At 42.8% G+C, this 19637-nt stretch overlaps 1 protein-coding gene and 1 non-coding gene across 2 annotated transcripts; one reads left to right on the top strand and one right to left on the bottom strand.

The window, feature by feature from the left end:
• Positions 1–447: 447 nt before the first annotated feature.
• On the bottom strand, positions 448–15363 carry PDZK1 (PDZ domain containing 1). Its single transcript, XM_052637939.1, has 8 exons — positions 15154–15363; positions 14146–14392; positions 12073–12209; positions 11034–11229; positions 8650–8846; positions 2919–3143; positions 1941–2237; positions 448–501 (listed from the first exon to the last, which is right to left on the bottom strand). Exons 1-8 carry the CDS (start codon positions 15361–15363, stop codon positions 448–450), a joined length of 1563 nt encoding a protein of 520 aa, XP_052493899.1.
• Positions 8074–8145, top strand: TRNAY-AUA (transfer RNA tyrosine (anticodon AUA)). Its single transcript has one exon. It is a non-coding gene; the product is annotated as a tRNA-Tyr (tRNA).
• Positions 15364–19637: the final 4274 nt, after the last annotated feature.

The raw sequence follows: 19637 nt of genomic DNA, 5'->3' as shown, positions 1-19637 counted from the left end.
TTCAAGCATACTCAAAAGGCATTTTTGTTGGCATTTATTTCAGCAACAACATTCTTACAAAAGCATAGTTTTAATAGGCTTATCTGCTCAGATACGTTAATTAGCAGTTCTCACATATACAGATTTATGAATCATCTTTGGTGCTCTGAGAACCTATAGAAGAAATAAGATCAGACAGAGAAGAGTAGTTAAGTTGAAGGTTGGAAGAGATCGCATGAAAAGCATCTGGCTTGTATATTAACTTTTCCTAAGTTGGCCATAAATAAGCTCTCTGCAGTAGCCACCCCTGAGACCGGTGACAGAAGAAGACAATCACATGTGATGAACTGGTTTCCACGGAGTTCTTCTCGAACAAAGACAGTAAACGGATGTCAGCTCATTCCTTGGGAAAGGATTCCTATTAAATACCCAGAAACAGCTGTCAGCCAAAGCCAGTGCTTGCTCTCATCACATCTCTGTGTCTTCAGAATTGGAAGAAGAATGAGAGGCTGTACTGTGGGCCTGTGCAAAAGGAAACAGAGGATGTGTAAGTGGTAAGAGTGTGAACTTAAGGAGATGGATGGTCTGTTTTAGATTTGCGCCTCTTGAGTCAGGAAGAAGAGTCACTCACTAGAAGCTTGGTGACCAGAATTCTGCACTCGGCTTCATTTCCAGCCTGCTGTTCGACCCTGACACATTCCTTTTAATATCTATCTATATACATATTTCTTTTCTATAAACTAGCATAGTACTACAATTGACTTTCTATAGAGTTATTATAGAATTTTTTTAAAGACATCTAGAATACTTTCTCTGTGAAACAATACAGGATACAAGGTCAATGGCAACATGTATGCTATGGTCTGCATGTTTGTATCTCCCCAAAGTGCAGAGGTTGAAATCCTGTTTCCCAAGGTGATGAGGAGGTGATTAGGTCAGGAGGGCAGAGCTCTCATGACTCAGATTAGGCCTTTATAAGTGGCCTCCCAGAACTCCTTAGTTCCTTCTGCCCTGTGAAGGCAAGCCAGAAGTCAGCAGTCTGCAACCCGGAAGAGCGCCTTCACTAGACCCTGAATCTGCCAGTGCCGTGACCTTGGGCTTCTGAACCTCCACAGCTGTGAGAAATAAATGTTTGTTGTTTATAAGCCACCAAGTCTATGGTATATTGTTTAGCAGCCCAAACAGACTAAGACAGCTTGTATTCATTAAAAATGAGTATTTGCTTTTTAGATTACCAATATGCAGAAATAATGTAATTTTTAAAATGTAAAACTTTTATTTAGAGTCTTGGCTTTGTCATTCATTTCCTTTATGAACTTGGATAGTTTACTTTCAGACCTCAAGTTCATCTATGAAGAGAAATTGAGACTTGTCAAGGAATTTATCTAAATGAAATACAAACAGAATAATGTTTATTCTTCCCCAGTAATGAAACTTGAATACTTGCCAGTTATTTTAAAAAGAATATTGTCTCTAACCACCACCGTTCATTCTCATGCTCACCATTAACCAGGCACTGTTCAAAGACTTAAAAGTCTTAATATATCCTGATAACAATCCTACAAATTATCTTTGTTTTATAGGTGGGGAAACTGAGGCACAGAGAATAAGTCCATTATTTTCTATTACTTGTTACCCAAGGCTGACAAATCACCCAGCCTATTACCCAAGAGTGATAAATGGCAATTCCAGAATTTGTATGTAAATAGTCTGATTTGGGTTCTTCTGGTGTTTTCATTATAATTTTGATAAGTTACTGTCAACTCCATGCTGTGAAAAACAAGTTTATTCTTAAACTACCTCCTCTCACCCATGGTAACTGAATTTGCTAGTTCTCTTTACACTGTAATTTTCTAGTGTTTTAGGAAACCTGTGGTAAACGTAGATACATGGTGCACTTGTTAAGGACATTGCCATACTCTGGTTAGTTAGATCACTATAAGCAATGTATCACCACTCACTCGTTCTCGTTCTTCTGCCGTATGTGAGTCTTGCTCTGATTCTTCCAGCCTTCCTTCATCAGGATCAGGGTCGTCATCCAGTGGATCAGCCATGGAGGAAACAATAGGGATTTTCTCAGCCTGAAAATAATCATAGGCCTTCTTTCCACAGACTAAGAGTGTGACAGTCTTGCCACTGCTCTGGATTCTGTCCACCACCTTCTCATAGGGCTCATCCAGCATGTTCACTCCATTCACCTCAATGATGACGTCCTCGTCCTCCAGCCCTGCCAGGTCAGCAGGGCCGCCCTTCTGCACCTGTGAGCAGAGTTCTGCGTTACCACTTCCAGACGGAGACCACAGAGTGTTAGGCTAGCAGTTCTTCAGAGGAGAGGTGAGGGCTTTGAGAATTTATTCTCAGTCATGTTGAGAATACAGACATTTCCCCTTGAGGTACGGAAGTTTAAAATGGTGCCCTAATGTTTTCTGCTTATGAAAGCTACAATTTCATAAGCGCTACTCAAAAGAATAGTGTTCACAATGGTTGAATATCCTGTTGTGTATCTTTCATACAGTGCTTTCCAGGGTGAAGGCATTAGATTCCATAGGTCCCCCTTCTTCATTCCCAACTTGAGAGCTACAGAGATAGTTTTCTGTCAGTCCCTGCAGGGTGGCATTATGCCAGACACACAGAAGCAAACAAGTATTACTCCCAGACAAGAGTTGTTAGTAGTGACTATCAACTACAGTCATGTCAACTCTGTTTAATTTGAAATGTCTAAAGCGACACACAGATGTTTCAGAAACAAATGATGTGAACTTTGATGTACTCTTAGCTATCTTAAAGGGTATGAGACCAGTATTTACTTGAACCCAAGTGAGACACTCAGTGTAGGCCTTTGGTGTAATCTTTTTCCTGAGCCATTAGTGAGCGGGAGAAACTGAGGCTCTCCTCACTGTGGCTGTGTTCACTGGGCTGCTGCAACCAGCTCACCATACCTCTTTGACAAATGAGCCTGGCTGACCCGGAACCGCATTTAAGTGAAAGCCATAGCCATCTTCACCTCTAGCCAGCCTGCAGAGTTTAGGCTTATGGTCTCCTACTTCCTCTGTAGTTTCCGGGCTTGAGACCTCCAGAGGAGCAGGAGTAGGAGCTGGAGCCTCCTTGACAGAACCATTAGGCAGCTCTTGGCCTTGATAGTAGAAGAATGGAGAAAAGCCAGCCTTTTGAAAATAAAGTGGAAAAAACATTAATGATAAGTATGAGAATTTACACTTTATTAAATGTGCTGGTTTAATTTATAAGGTATCCTCTGTGTTCCACTCCTCTCCCAGATACATCTGGTTGAGAGCTGTAAAATATCTCTACTACCCCAAACAGAAAAGGTGTAAAGGAAGACTGAACTTAGTTACAGAATAATGAGCATAAACATGTAAGCAAATGTACATACACATAAAATAAGAGCAGTACAGAATGCTGTACAAGGATCCAAGTCTAACAGAACTGCTAGTTTATTCTGATTCCATGATAGTGAGCAAGTCACTGAACAAACTGTCAGCAGTCTCCCTGTTGGGAGATTATAAGACATTGAGTGACTTACCCAATACCTCACGCAGAGGAGGTTCACCTGGCCCTTTGCCTCAGTAAAATGGTCTTCAGAACTCTTCAGAGCTCCTTAGACACATTAGAGAAAGTGAAACAGGAGATGATATTTTTGTCACTATTTGATTTACAGTAATCAATTGGGGGAGTGGGTAGAGGAAGTTGGCATTCACACAGTCACACATGGTAACAAAAGTCAATTCCAGTCATTTCCTACTTGCTTCTCCCACTCCCCACTCCAGTCCTGTGTCTCTTGTACTCTGTTTTACTATCTGCTGATATAACCATTAGCTGATCCTCTGCTATGCTAGACTCCTCACTATCTTTTTTTAAGCTTTTTATTTTGCATTGGAGTATAGCCGGTTAACAATGTTGTGTTTCAGGTGGACAGCAGAGGGACTTCAGTTCAGTTCAGTTCAGTCGCTCAGTCGTGTCCGACTCTTTGCGACCCCATGAATCGCAGCACGCCAGGCCTCCCTGTCCATCACCAACTCCCGGAGTTCATTCAGACTCAACGTCCATCGAGTCCGTGATGCCATCCAGCCATCTCATCCTCTGTCGTCCCCTCCTCCTCCTGCCCCCAATCCCTCCCAGCATCAGAGTCTTTTGCGATGAGTCAACTCTTCGCATGAGGTGGCCAAAGTACTGGAGTTTCAGCTTTAGCATCATTCCTTCCAAAGAAATCCCAGGGTTGATCTCCTTCAGAATGGACTGGCTGGATCTCCTTGCAGTCCAAGGGACTCTCAAGAGTCTTCTCCAACACCACAGTTCAAAAGCATCAATTCTTTGGCGCTCAGCCTTCTTCACAGTCCAACTCTCACATCCATACATGACTATTGGAAAAACCATAGCCTTGACTAGATGGACCTTAGTCGGCAAAGAAATGTCTCTGCTTTTGAATATGCTATCTAGGTTGGTCATAACTTTTCTTCCAAGGAGTAAGCGTCTTTTAATTTCATGGCTGCACTTAGCCGTACATATATTTGTATCCATTCTCTCCCCAACTCCCTCCCATCCAGACTCCTCACTATCTTTAAGTACTTCTAATCCATCTCAACTCCCAGACTGTCCACGTGAAGAAGGCAGTGATGGTCTTAAATATAAAAAGGCAGAGAAACAGGAAACACAGGACTAGTTTTTGTTACAGAATGAAGAGTTTAGCTGACTGTGGGTTTTAGTTAAGAGAATTAAAACTTTGTTTTATTTAGCTATGTATCTTATATAGTTGTATATTTGGATATGGTAAGATCTTGGATCAGCAATTTAATTACTGCCCACAGGTGTGCAGGACATTTGTTAGGCAGTGAGTAGAAAATCAAGCAATTAAAGCTGAGCCTGGCCGACCCTGAATCGCGTTTAAGTGAAAGCCATAGCCATCTTCGCCTTTAGCCAACCTGCAGAGTTTAGGCTTATGACCTCCTACTTGCTGTTCAACAACTTGGCTAAAACTGGATTTGGGGAAAAAAAAAAAAAAAAAACTGGATTTGGGGTCTTAGTATCATCCGTTTTACCCCAAGACCACATCTTCCTTTCTAAGCAAGAGTAGCACCAGCACAGGACTTCCCTGATAATACAGTGGATAAGAATCCTTCTGCCAGTGCAGGAGACATGGGTTTGATCCCCAGTCCAGGAAGATCCTGCCTGCCTCAGGGCAACTAAACCTATTCATCACTACTCAAGTCTGTGCTCTCTGGAGTCCACAAGCTGCAGCTACTGGAGCCCGTGTGCTACAGCCTGTGCTCCACAACAAGAGAGGCCAGCACAGTGAGAAGCCCGCACACCACAACCCAGCACAACCTAAAATCAAAAAAAATTTTAAAGAGTACCACCAGCACAGAGCCTCCTACTTACCCAATTCAGTGAACCTCAGATCTCTCAGTGCTATACTTGCAAATCTTCCCACATTTCTTTCTCTTTAAAATGTGGGAAATTGTCAGAATGACTCATCACATGCAAAAATACTTCTGCTATCACTACAGATCAACTGTATCTGACAGTAGCAGCTAATCTTGAGGCAGAGGACAGTGATGAGTCTTTACTCATTCTTCATTCAAATATTTGGGTGTCTGGTATGTGCCAAGAACTGGTCTAGGTGTTTGTTTTATTCACTGATATATATATCAAAGATCCAACCATCATGCACCTACCCACCTATGGAACTTACTCTGGGAGAGAAGAGGGAGGAAGAGAATGCAGACAGGCATCTTTTTAGATCCAACTTCTCTCATATTAATCAAAACATTAAAATTATAGTTAAGTCATTGGAGGCATTGGAAAGGACTTGGGACTTCCCAGGTGGTGCTAGTGATAGAGAACCTGCCTGCTTGTACAAGAGACACAGAAGACGCAGGCTTGATCCCTCGGTTGGGAAGATGCCCTGGAGGAGGAAATGGCAACTCACTCATTTTCTTGACTGGAAGATACCATGGACAGAAGATCCTGGCAGGTTACAGTCCATGGGGTTGCAAAGAGTCGGATGCAACTCAGCAAGCACATAAACGAGCATGCATGAAGAGGACTTGATGCCTGAATTCCCTTTACAGCAGCTACTGTAGTGACCTTCTGACTTCTGTTTGATTTTTTCCTCCATCTGGGAGCTTCCCACTCTGCAAAGCTTTTTCCTGGTACCTTTGGTTGTCTTTAAGCCAAAAGCTAGCTCCTTATGCCTTCTCTATTTGGTGAAGCTGTGCCGCATAGGACACCTCAAAAATAAGTCTATTTCCCACATGTAATAGCCTTTCAAATTCGTGTGTGTGTGTGTGTGTGTGTGTTATTTGTGTTAAATCCATTTATCTGTCAATGGACACTTGGGTTGGTTCCATCCTTTGGCTCTTGTGACTTGATTTGTGGCCTGGCACATGGTCTGTTCTGAGGACTATCCCGTGTGCACTTGAGAAGAATGTGCATTCCACTGCCCAAATTCCACTGTTGGGCAGAGTGTTCTGTGTATGACTGTTAGATCTAGCTGGTTTGCATTGTTCAGGTCCTCTAGTTCCTTACTTCTGTCTGGTTGTTCTATCCAGTATTGAGAATGGGCTACTGAAGTCTCCAGCTATGATTGTAGAATTGTATTTCTCTTCAATCTCATCAGCTTTTGCTTCATGTATCTTCCCAGCTCTAACAATGTATAATTGACAGTTACAGTTGCATATGTTTGAGGTGTACACATCATGATTTGCTAGACATATACATTGTGAAATGATTACCACAATCAAGTTAATTAACACAGATCCGTTACCTTACATAGTTACCATTTAGCCTTTTAAATTCTTGACAATGTTTTCCTTTCTTCCCCCAAACCTATGGTTATTCAAACTAAATATTCACATAATGTCTTACAAAACCTATTCCCTGGTTACCTTTCTTGACACTGGCCTAAAGTGAGGTTGCCAGGACTGGGCTCATTGTTGATTTACTCATATAACACTTAATAACTACCCTTTGCCATAGATACACCTACCTTACAATGAAGGAAACAGGCACAGGGAGTGTTATTTACCCAAAATTACATTACTGGTAATTTCAGGTATAGTCTGATCAACTCAGAACAGTAATACTATCATCTTCAAAAGCCGAGTGTCAATTAATGTAACTTTAAATTGAGTTTTTTTGGTAGGGGCAGCTACTTAGAGTGTCATCAAGTTTTCTGTACTTTTTTCTATAGTCATCAGTTCAGACCTCACACCATTTGGTATTTATACAATTTACTTTTAAGTTAGTTTAGTACTTGAAATATATTCCTGATTAAACTTTAAACTTACTAGTTTTTATTCTTCTATCTTGACTATTCTTCTATCTTGATATTTTAAATACTAGTCTCTAATAATTATCCATCAACACATTAAGTCATCTGTATGATTTAAGTATATTAAATATGTTTTCCATGTCTCCAGCCACATTTAATAATATGCTAGCTTAGGAACAAACAGCATGCTATTAGAGTCTGTTCGGGTTGACATTTGGTCCAGTATCAAGTACTCTTAGGTATGGTTGTTCAACTAGCTAAAAACCCATTAATTTTTCTATCATCCAGTTCACTCGTTAGTCTTCTTTACACAAATGTCTTGAAATATCTATTCAAAATGTGCTGGGAGAGAGTATGGCATAAGTAAAACTTGCTTTCAAATACTGACTTCAGTCTTTGCTAAAATGAGTGAGTTTAGCCAATCACTTAGTCTCTCTAAGCTTCAGGATTTTTTAATCTGAAGGAGGCTAATTCTACCACCCATAATATTCCTCCCTCTATATCATTTATATGCCTTTGGATGCTTCTATTGTATATCACATAGAACAAGTTCATCTTGGTTCATTTTTGTGACCAACACCCAACAAGGCAGATGATACTTTAGAAGGCCCCTGAATGTCTGCTAAGCTAGAGTGAACCTCAGTTCTTGTGATAAAAGTGTTATAAAAAAAACTTTAAAATATGCAGACAATAGCTATTGTGACTAAGAGATAAAAGGAAATAAGGTTAGTTTGACACAGCTTGGTCTTGGTGAATCTATGTTTCTACTCCCTTGCTAAGGGTTTATAAACTAGTCCCTGTGGACTTCCCTTCTGGCTCAGATGGGAAAGCATCTGCCTATAATGCAGGAGACCCAGGTTCGATCCCTGGGTCGGGAAGATCCCCTGGAGAAGGAAATGGCACCCCACTCCAGTACTCTTGCCTGGAAAATCCCATGGATGGAGGAGACTGGTGGGCTACAGTCCATGGCGTCGCAGAGTCGGACACTACTGAGCGACTTCACTTTCACTTTCTTTAGGCTTTTACATGGGATTGGTAGAACACATTGGTCTACAGATTAAAATCCAGTCATTCCCTATTTGGGAAAGTTAGGACTACATCTGTTTATTTCCAGGCTATTGTTCATAGATTTTTCCCAGGTCACCAAGAGAAATTCTGCAGTTACATTTGCAAATTCTTTCAAAAATCTTATTTCCAAGGACTTAAACCTCATGAACCCATCACATTCTCTTATCTACCAATTTGAGCTTCAGTACAGCCTTAATGATGATTGTTATGCCTCTTCCAGTATGAAGATCAAAGTGGTAACTTAACCAAAGTTTGAGGGCGTGAGTGAATGGACCCAACCTTAATTTATGAATATGTGCCCTTGTATTACTTACCAGTTTATATATGTTGTCTGTCTCTTTGTCTACCACCAGCAGAGAGGTCTGATCTCCACCCTTTCTAATCATTTCCACCACAGTGTCATGATCAAGGGACTCCACAGACTTGCCATTGACAGCAACCACCAGGTCATTGTTCTTCAAGCCAGCCTTTTCTGCTGGACTTTTGGAATCTATGTCCTTGATGATTTGACCTACCCACCCCCCAAAAAAAATTTAAATAGAATTACCAGAAAGATCCATAGAAAACAAACTGGGGGATTTCTGCTGGGGCCTAAAGCCCTTATAAAATAGATATAAAAGGCATGCTGAGTACAACTCCTGTCCTTCCCACTAGGATATCTATATACATCCTATCCACCTCGCTTTTTGGTCAGAACTCATTCTAGGAATAAACCCAGTCATTAATAATGAAAGAGTCTTAAAGAAAAGAATGTTATTACTAAAAGTGTTTGGGATTCAATCTTGACAAAACCGCATGCTAAGCAGTAAGGGTCAGCAAAGTCCCAGGAAATCAGTGTGCATACTTGTATGCTTATGTAGAAGCTAAGCCATAAAAAAGGGGAGGAGAGGATGGGAAGAATGGTGAACAAAACCAAAGAATTCAGACCCCAGGAAACCCAAGCTAGCCTTTTAGTAGCAGTTGGGCAAATTCAGTTGTGAATGGATCTGTGAGTGCGTGCCACACAGATGGGTGTTGAGTCTTTAGGAATTGAACCATCTTCACCAGAAACCTTCAGATCTCTCACCCTTAATTTTTTTTTTTTTTTTTGCCCCTCATACAGTTTTAACAAGCTCCAATTTCACTTTTCCAGCTAGTTGCTTGGCATCTCTTGGTCACCCGTTACTGGGAGCACCATCCTCCTGTCACTGACAGGTAGCATGATTCTTCCTCAGCATGCACTCCCTGTGTCTCATCAGCCAAGTCCTTCAGTGCTACCTTAATATTTTTACACATCTCTCCTGGAGCCCTAGTTCCTCTACCTGAAATGCAGTTTGTATTCATTCCTGCCTTGAATTCTTCCTAAGCTGCTACCTTACCAGTTGCTCTCCGCTCCTTGTTTGCCTTCCCCAGTACAGACCTGCCTTCAGATTCATCTTGATGCACCGTCTGAGCGAGTCACTCCCCAGCATGACAGCGTGAATGTGAGCTTTGGAACTAAACAGACCTAATTTTGTTTCTAGCTGTACTAGAACTATTTGACCATATAAAAATTGTTGTATCTTCTTCAAGTCCCCAGTTTCAGCAATTCTTACAAAATTATTAGGAGTAATTGAGATGTGTAAAGCCCCCAAGACAATGTAGGTTTAATTTTTCTTCTCTCTCACACTGTTCAAAAAATAACTCCCCACTAACTCTGAAAATAAGTCTAAACTCCTCAGCATGCACTAACAGTCCATCATATGTCTCTCCAACTGACCTTTCTAACTTGATTTTCTGTGCTACACTTTAAATGGCAGTCAAACTGAGCCTGTGTCTTCCTGCTTTATTCACGCAATCCTATCTTCATGGATTGGACTTATTTGTCCCTACCCCATCAACTTGCCTAAATTCTATTCATACTATAAAGCCAGAGCTCAAGTGCTACCTTTACTTTGAGGCCTCCCAATACCTTTTTCGTGAGGAAAAACTCGCTCCAGCATTGAATTTCCATAGTATCTTACCTGCCCTGTTTTAAGATGTTTCTTACCATCTACCTTCAGTTATGGACATATGTGTCTTATCTCCTCTAGTAAATAGGGGTCTTCTTGACTGAAGAATTCTTATCACATTCATTTGATATTCTCAAAGATCCTGAGGATGTTTTTATACCATATGAGTCAAATTAATGTTTCATAAATTAATGTAAATATATATGATGGAAAGAAAATGGTAATTCTGGGTGAATAAGTTTTCATGGCCTGAACCTACATTTTTTTTTTTTCGTAATGTATTCAGCTTGTGTAGGAGGACCTTAATTCTTACTGAATTACAGGGAATCAGAAAGACTCCTGGTTCTATTCATGTCCCAGATCCCCACCCACACCCCTGCCTCAGACCTAGTGGGATGTTGGCGCTGTCACACACCAGCTCATGAGAATACTTCTCAACTTCGCGTTCTATGACAGCTGTTGTAGCTTGAAATCAGACATGGTGGGAGTATTTACACCACAGCGAAACAACACATACTACAAATTAGGGCTTTTTTTTAACCCCCCAGAGAGCCAATTTACTGGCATGCTACTGCTCAGATCCAAAATTCTGCTTTATAATTCTTCTATGAAAGCCTAAGGATACCCTGATGGGGGGCTGGGGGGCCTAATGGAACTCTGGGGAGTCAGACTGGGATGAAGAATTGGGTGGTTACACTGCCAAGTTTTCTGCTCTTCAAGTGCCTTACCTTTCTGTTCTGGGCTTTCCCTCAGGTAGAAACCATAGCCATTGCTTCCCTTCTTCATCTCTACAACACGGGGCTGGCAGGGTAGCAGTTTCAGACTGGCTGTTTCTCTCTTGACTTTTATCTTCTGCTCGCTATGGTGCTCGTCAGTTTCCTTGTCCACAAGCAGGAATGTGATGCGGCTTCCAGACTTTTTCACCTGCAACAACACTCAGGTGAGGACCAATATCAGTCTCCAAGAAAGATGCTGGGAAATAGGAAAGTTTCTGTGTTGAGGCACACAGTCTATAGATTAAACAGGATATATAGGATGTAAGTCCTGAGCTTAATTAAGCTGTAATACTGTTTTGTATCACCTCACTGGTATTTATTTATCTTCCGTTATATAGTTGTTTTTCCCTTTGTTAAGTATGACGTCACCCACACAGATGCTAACTGAACCCAAGTGAAAGCCAGAATTCAGAAAACCCAGAAAGGTACTTAGGTGAAGACTAGGAAAGGAATTTCAAAAAGAAAGTAAAGGTCTACTTTGAAATACCATTCTACCAAGAAAAGATACAGTTGGTCAATTTTCAAGGTTCCATATGACCCCAAAGAAAAACCTCTGAGTGTTTTCCATGCATCATGCTGGGGCATAAGACTTGGGGTATAACACATCAGATACTCCCCATGTGTAACTCGATATTCATCACCCACACTGGTCATCTTCCAGCTTGTATTAAAACACTTTAGTAACATTGATTCAAGATCGAATTTACTACAAGTTTAGAGAGTGATTCCAGTAACTTACACATAAGATACAGAAGATAATGGTTCTTTAGAACACTTTTCTTCAAGACAACATGAAACTAGCAAAGGCCTCATTCCAAAGCCCTATGTTAACACTGCTTACACCACTAATGAGTCTGTTGGCTCTTAATACAAAGGTTTAGCTTCCCATATCACAGTCTTCCCATCATAAACTACCATTCCTGTCTTCCTGTCACTTCCAGTGAGAGCAGAGTGAACGTTAAAGGCGAGAAAGTGCTCCTTTGGGATATACCTTTTCAACCACCTCCTCGTGGCTGGCATCCTCTACATTCTCTCCATTCACTTCAATCAAGTGGTCATCAACCAGCACTCCAGCTTTCATAGCCACACCTTGAGGTTTTATATCAGTCATGTACACTCCAGTTTTACCTGAAAGAGAGTAGGGGGTAGACAGGTGTCACAGCTCCATTACACTGAAAGTCTAACAGCAAAGGGTTTTCTCCCAATAATATAAAACTAGAACTTTGCATTTTAGGACTAACTCAGATAGACTTTGATACAGAATGACAATTAGAGCTCATAGCACAAACTTGACACAGCCATTACTCAGCTGGTTTTTATTGATTTGAATAGGATTTCTGAGCCCAAATAAGTACAAAGAAGGAATCTCAAGTGGCACTGTCCTCTTGAACCAGAAAGCAGCGAATTGTGCCCACTCAGCATCGCTGTGTCATACTCCCTTTCCTTGGCATTTGTAGAATTAGACGGCATCTGCTCTGTTCTGTCCTCTTTAAAACTATCACCAACTACCACAGCCCAGTGGACTGAATAAATCTCACTGATGCAGGCTAAAGCAAACAGGCACAGGAAGAGAGGAAAGCACAGACACATACGGTCAGGCTGGATTAGCAGGGAGGAGGACTCAGGTGCTTCTTAAAGAAGTGCTGTCAGTGCTGTCAAAATATTAATATTTCAGCCTAGGCAAAGGGTAACTTCATTATGACTATATAAACCATTTGTAAATAATAATTTAAACTCTGCTTTCTCAAATACTTGGCATTCCTCCTGTTACCTTTTTATATGTTTGTCCTGAAGAAAACATTTTCTTCATAAAGCTAATTTAAACCTTTCACCACAGACATTACACAAAGGCCAAACGAATAGTCTGAACTGCAATTTCTTTCTTTCTTTTTTTTTTTTTACCATATTACTGATAATAAACCTCTGAGAAATGCCAAGCTTCCCTTGACCACCTATATCACTGTGTTTTAACAACTGGCAAACTCGAGATATCTCTTATAGCTAGTTTATTTCTCTTGCCAACAGGTTAAATAAGCCTTAGAAACCATGTGTAGTATTGGTCCGCTCTTTCCAAGCCAAGCCTTAGTTGCTCAGTCGTGTCCGACTCTTTGCAACCCCATGGATTATATATAGCCCACCAGGCTCCTCTGTCCATGGAATTCTCTAGGCAAGAATACTGGAGTGGGTTGCCATTTCCTTCTCCAGGGGATCTTCCTGCCCTAGGGATCAAACATGCATCTCTTACGTCTCCTGCAGTGGCAGGGAGATTCTTTACCAATAGAGCCACCTAGGAAGCTCTTTATCACTTAAGCAAATTATGATCCACCACCAGTGCCTTTCTAGTACAGAAAGAACAGGGAAGGAGCAACGTTAGAGGTGGAACCAGAACCCTGACCAGCTATGGTTCCAACCTCAATCCCAGTGAAATCCAAAAAACCACAGGCAACTGTTCATGGGTCAGCCTGCAACTCTGAAATTCTAGGAACAGAATCTAGTACTTTCTGATGGTTGGGGTTTCTCAAATCACTGGACCTCTCAGCTAGAGGTCAGGGAGACATCTCAAAGCATAGCCACAGCTGAGGGTACTACCTTGATGCCGCTGGAGGGTGGGGATCTTGGCCGTGCCTGCGGCAACTCTAACAGCAGCTGATACATAAATAAGTGCTCAAGGATTTTTTGAATAAGTGACCACCTGGACACTCAGAGATGAAAAGAGATATCATTCTAATTCAAAAGTAGCTCATGGAGAACCTCCTTTTTCTTGCCTCTTATTCTCCATTCTCTCCTCCATCTTTACCCCCAGAGAAGCATCAACCCTCTAACCCTCTGGCCTTGAGGACTCAGCTTAACAAGCACAGGCAGACGGGAGCACCCAGTGTCCCTCCACAGTGCTGTTGCCCACCATCCTGACCCCTCTTTGCACAGCTGTACAAAGGAAGGGCCAGGGGAGAGAGGCTGCTGTTGAATCTCCGTAGCAATTGACAGTTAGTCAACAAAGTCATTAACAGATACCAATCTCTCTCTTCCAGAAAGCTGCTTGTCCCTGCCCCACCTTCAAGCTCACCTTGGACAGTTTTCAGAGAGAAGCCATAGCTACCCCCCTCCTTCACTAGGTAGCAGAGCCGTGGCTGCGTCCACATCTGTGCTCCTCCGTTCATCACAGAGGGCGGCTTCTTATCGTTCAAACTCGACTCCTGACTTTGACCCAACTCTTTCAAGTCTACTTGCTTTTTCACGGCTTTCTCGTAGGAATCCCCATCCAGAACTAGTAAAGTCACTGAATTCCCACTCTTTCTGACCAGATCCACAACCTAAGAGGAAGAAAGAAAAAGATTAACTTTAACCAATAACCCTCTATCAACCACCGGGGTTGTGGGTGAGAGAGCAGTGCTCACCATCTGACTCTGCAGATTCTATCAACTGACCCCTGACATCCGAGTAGTCAGCAGATCATCCCCCAGCCGTCTCCACCTGGGCCCCACCAAGATCCAGGGACAAATTAGGCTGGGTCTTTAGCACCACTGGACTCTATAGAGTGCAGCCCAAGCCCAGCCCAGGGAACTTTTACTAGGACAGGTCTTCTCCCGGGATGAATGCTGCCCCGAAGTACAGCAGGTCCTCCTGAGTCTATGGAGACTGTGCAGTACAGTGAAAGGAGCACCCACTTAGAGGCAGATGGAATCGGGGTGAGGTCAGACACTCCCATATGTTCACTGTGTGAACACATTAGCAAGCTAAGGTGTCTGAGCTTCCACTTCCTCAACTGTGAAATGGTACCTCATGGGTTGTGCCAAGGATTTAACAAAATAATGAATATGAAATTGCCTAGTATATTCCCGTTCACATAGCAAATATGCAAATGCACATTAGACCTGACACTATTCAAACTTAGGAATAACTTTTACAGTTCTTGATTAATCATAGGAGAGTTGATTAGCTGGCAGAGTATAGCTGTAAAAGTGTCCTGCCCTACCAGTGGCGGCCAGGAAAGCTCCACTAACACCCAGAACTAAAATAATCAGAGATATAGGGGCTAAAGAGATCCTCGAAGAACTCCAAATGTCCCACTTACCTGCATATGCTCTTCCTTATCCACGAAGACACCATTAATCCTAAGAACTCTGTCTCCATCCTGGAGACCCGCCTTCTCTGCTGGGCTACCCTTCTCAATCACCCGGACCAGGTGGCCATCAGTGTCCTTCTCAATTCGCAGGAAGAAGCCATAGCTTTTCCCTTCCTGTTTGGTTAGCTTACATTCTCGGGGGTTGAAGGTGGAGGCCATTTCTGTGATAAAAACCAAATGGGTGAATCCTCGAGAAAGAGTCTAACTGGGGTGAGAAATCTGTACTCCATCTCCTACACATCTTTTCTTCTAATCACACCAGCTCCCAGCTGTTCAGGTAGCAACATTTGGGGTATGGGAGGTCACCTTCCAGGACTTGCTAGTGATTTCCAAATCTATTCCTCCCCAAAGATGACCTTTCACTTGAGTTTCAGACCCATGTATTCAGCTAGGTACTGGACACAGATGCTTCAGTTTCAGTAGTTCCAAAACCAAATTCCCTTTTGTCCCATGACCAAAAGAAATTAGTTCCAAATTTTTAAGAAAATCCAAGTCCACCTTCATTTAAATATCTGAAGAGCTTGCCAAGTTCAAGGCATTGAAGATAAATCTGTGGACAAGACAGATCTATACTTTTCTTCTTGTATCAGGGAGAACATGTTTTTACAGAAACATGTGGTGAATGATCTACTAGGGAAGAACAGAGTGATAAGGGAGAATATAAGAGTCTTGGGAGCAAGGAATGGAGTGAGAAGAATAAAATACTGCTTCCTAGAGAAATGACTTTTCCAAGACCTGAAGAATTAGTCAGAGTGGTGAGATGGGACAAGATAAGGAAGACCTCAAGCAATTAAAAATCAGAGAAGTCAGACCTTAGAGCTGACATGACGCATTGGAGACAGCAAAGTGGTTTCCAGGACCGTGGAGTTCTAGTCAGAGAGGAGTAAGGATTTCCCCACAGAGAGAGGGCCCCCACTGCCAGGTCAGGTTTATCCCTCCTGAAGCCCCTTCCTTTTCCACCCATCTTGCTACTTCTTTCACTCCATGTAGGATCGAGGTCCTGGGCCACAGGATGAGGAAAGGGAAAGTGTAAAAGCTTGGAGCCCTGTCACCCAGTCATTAAGTGTAAGATTCCTGCCAGGCACAGGAAGCTATATTCAGTATCCTGTGATAAACCATAAAGGAAAAGAATATGAAAAATATGTATACGTGAATCACTTTGCTGTACAGCAGAAATGAACACAATGTTGTATATCAACTATACATCAATAAAATTTTTTTAAAAAGTTTCCTTCCAGGGGTCCCCAACCCCTCCTGGTGGAAGCAGTTTTTTTTCCATAGGAGATTGAGAACAGAGGCCAGAACTGCTGGTGTGTGTAAAGCAGAGGCTAGACTCTGCTGGGCCAACTGCCTGCCGGGCACACCCTCATGTTCCCCTCCTCACAGCTCCCCACCAGTAGCTCAGAATAAACCATCCATCTCTCCTGGAAGGACAGGAGCCGAAGACTGCACAGGGCATGGGTGGGGGTGGGGGGGTGGGCGGTGAAGGAGAGACAACAAAGAGCTCCAGGCTCCCTGGAAGCCACGCACGGTGTTTCCAGGTGGCCATCTCTGACCTCCATGCCCACAGAGACACACAGGACACGTGGGGCAGAAAGCCTCCAATGGTCTGACCCCTTGGCTACCTCACTTGGTCTCTGCAGAGTCTGGCAGACAAGCCACCAGGGGCGTGGATGACTAAGCAGCCAAGGAAACAAGGAACAGTGTTTCAAGTAATGTCTTACAAGGGCCCAAACGTAAGGCTGAGCTCACCCCACTGAGGACCAAGGGCAGAAAAAAGTGAAGACACAGTCCCCAAGGTTGCCACCCACACTTGGGAGAGTGTTAGCTGCTCTACTGTATCCGGACCAGCCACCAGGAAGATGTTGCTTTGGAAGGAAAGGGGGGAGGTAGGGAGTTAGGGGAGAAGAGGGCAGCACCAGAGTGGGGCTTCTCACACACAGGCATCTGTGTGTGGTCCCTCTCACTCTGACCTTTGGCTTCTCTTTCTGCTGATCATCTATCCCACAAGCATCGATTCCATTTTCCAACTTGAATCCACATCTATGTCCAAACTTACCCCTAGATTCCTATCAGCTCTCAATTTCATAGGCCTGCAAACTCTTGAAGGAAAAGAAAGAAAATCCCTCTGAAATTTGGAGGTAATTAATAGAGAAACTTCATCCAAATCCTACAAAATTCTAAACATGTCCTTATAATTATTCAAAATAAAGACCATTAGATGAGATATTTTCATCAAGAGATGAGGCTATTTGTGACCAACATATGAATGCTCATTTCTAAAGCTGTTTTTTTAAACAATAAGTGCTGGAGAGGGTGTGGAGAAAAGGGAACCCTCTTACAGTGTTGGTGGGAATGCAAACTAGTACAGCCAGTATGGAGGACAGTGTGGAGATTCCTTAAAAAACTGGAAATAGATGCCATACGACCCAGCAGTCCCACTGCTGGGTGTGGACACTGAGGAAACCAGAATTGAAAGAGACACATGTGCCCCAGTGTTCATCACAGCACTGTTTACAATAGCCAGGACATGGAAGCAACCTAGATGCCGGAAAATGGATAAGAAAGCTGTGGTACATATACACAATGGAATATTACTCAGCTATTAAAAAGAATGCATTTGATTCAGTTCTAATGAGGTGGATGAAACTGGAGCCTATTATACAGAGTGAAATAAGTCAGAAAGAAAAACACCAATACAGTATATTAACACATATATATGGAATTTAGAGAGGTGGTAACGATGGCCCTATATGAGAGACAGCAAAAGAGACACAGATGTAAAGAACAGACTTCTGGACTCTGTGGGAGAAGGCAAAGGTGGGATGATTTGAGAGAATGGCATTGAAATATGTATGTTATCATATGTGAAACATCACCAGTCCAGGTTCAATGCATGAGACAGGGTGCTCAGGGCTGGTGCACTGGGATGACCCTGAGGGATGGGATGGGGAGGGAGGTGGGAGGGAGGGTCAGGATGGGGAACACATGTACACCCATGGCTGATTCATGTCAATGTATGGCAAAAACCACTACAATATTATAAAGCAATTAGCCTCCAATTAAATTAATTTTTTTAAAGTAATAAAATTGTTGTTTAGTCATTAAATCGTGTCCAACTCTTTGCAACCCCCTGGACTGTAGCCCACCAGGCTCCCCTGTCCATGGGATTTCCCAGGCAAGAATACTGGAGTAGGTTGCCTTTTCCTTCTCCAGGGGATCTTCCCAACCCAGGGATCGAACTAGAGTCTCCTGCATTGCAAGCAGATTCTTTACCACTAAGCCACCAGGGAAGCCACACATTTCTAAGGCACACACCCCTAAAATTCAGCCATCTCACACTCTGCAGTAGCAACCACAGGATCCTACTCTCTCAAGGATGGGAAGTGAAACCTTGACAGAAGGACAGTCTAGTGTTTGGGGAGAGGAGAAGAGCAAAGCTTTCCTGTATCTCAACAGAGACCTGAAAGTCTGAAATAAAAGGAGACACAAATGCGTTTCTGGGCAAAATCTCAAGTTGTTTTGTTTGTTTGTTTGTTTCAAGTTTCAAACAGAGAGTAATTACTTGGATCTGCACTTATGTCTTTGAAGGGTCAGGTGTTCAAGATCAGAGTTTCTTTTCAACATCTATGGTTGAAGCCCAGAGAATTAGAGCCAGTTCACAATGATAAAAATACTGATAGAAACGCTACCACATTGATGGGGAAACAGCCACTGCTCCAAGCCCCGGGTTACATCCTTTCACTCTGTTTGCCCTCCCCACAATTCAACCACTAAAGGATTAATGCTGGTGCCCACCTCAAACTGATGAAATATTTAACACTTTCAACTGTATCAATGCAGAAAGCCAATCAAAACCTCCAAAGCCTGGACTTACATAGAGCCCTGCAACTATTTGTCTCCTTTGCCATCTTGTAGAGATGGTTCAGCTAGGAGTCAAGAGGACTGGGCTCTGGTACAGATCCAGCCCTGGTGGGTCCAGTCCACACCCTGGTATTACACTGGCCCCTAAGGCAGGGCTGGGATCCGTCACTTTAGCAAGACTGTCACTGCTCCATGATGAGGCTGCCTGGGACTCTGGAACCTGGGGCTGAGCTAGGAAGGACCTTTGTATTCAAGAAGGCTGTTTCCTCACATATCATATATTAATGCATATATATGGAATCTAGAAAAATGGTACTAATGAGCCTATATGTAGGGCAGCAATGGAGACACAGACATAGAGAACAGACCTGCGGCCACAGTGCAGGAGGGAGAGGGTGGGGTGAATTGAGAGGGTAGCATTGAAACAGATACATTACCATATGTAAAGTAGAGAGCCAGCGGGAATTTGCTGTATGATTCAGGGAGGTCAACCCGGTGCTCTGACAACCGAGAAGAGTGGGATGGGGTCGGGGGTGAGAGGGAGACTCAAGAGGGAAGGGATATATGTA

The sequence above is a fragment of the Budorcas taxicolor genome, chromosome 3 (genome assembly GCF_023091745.1).
Source record: "Budorcas taxicolor isolate Tak-1 chromosome 3, Takin1.1, whole genome shotgun sequence".
NCBI lineage: Eukaryota > Metazoa > Chordata > Mammalia > Artiodactyla > Bovidae > Budorcas > Budorcas taxicolor.
This window is presented reverse-complemented; position numbering and strand designations above follow the sequence as displayed.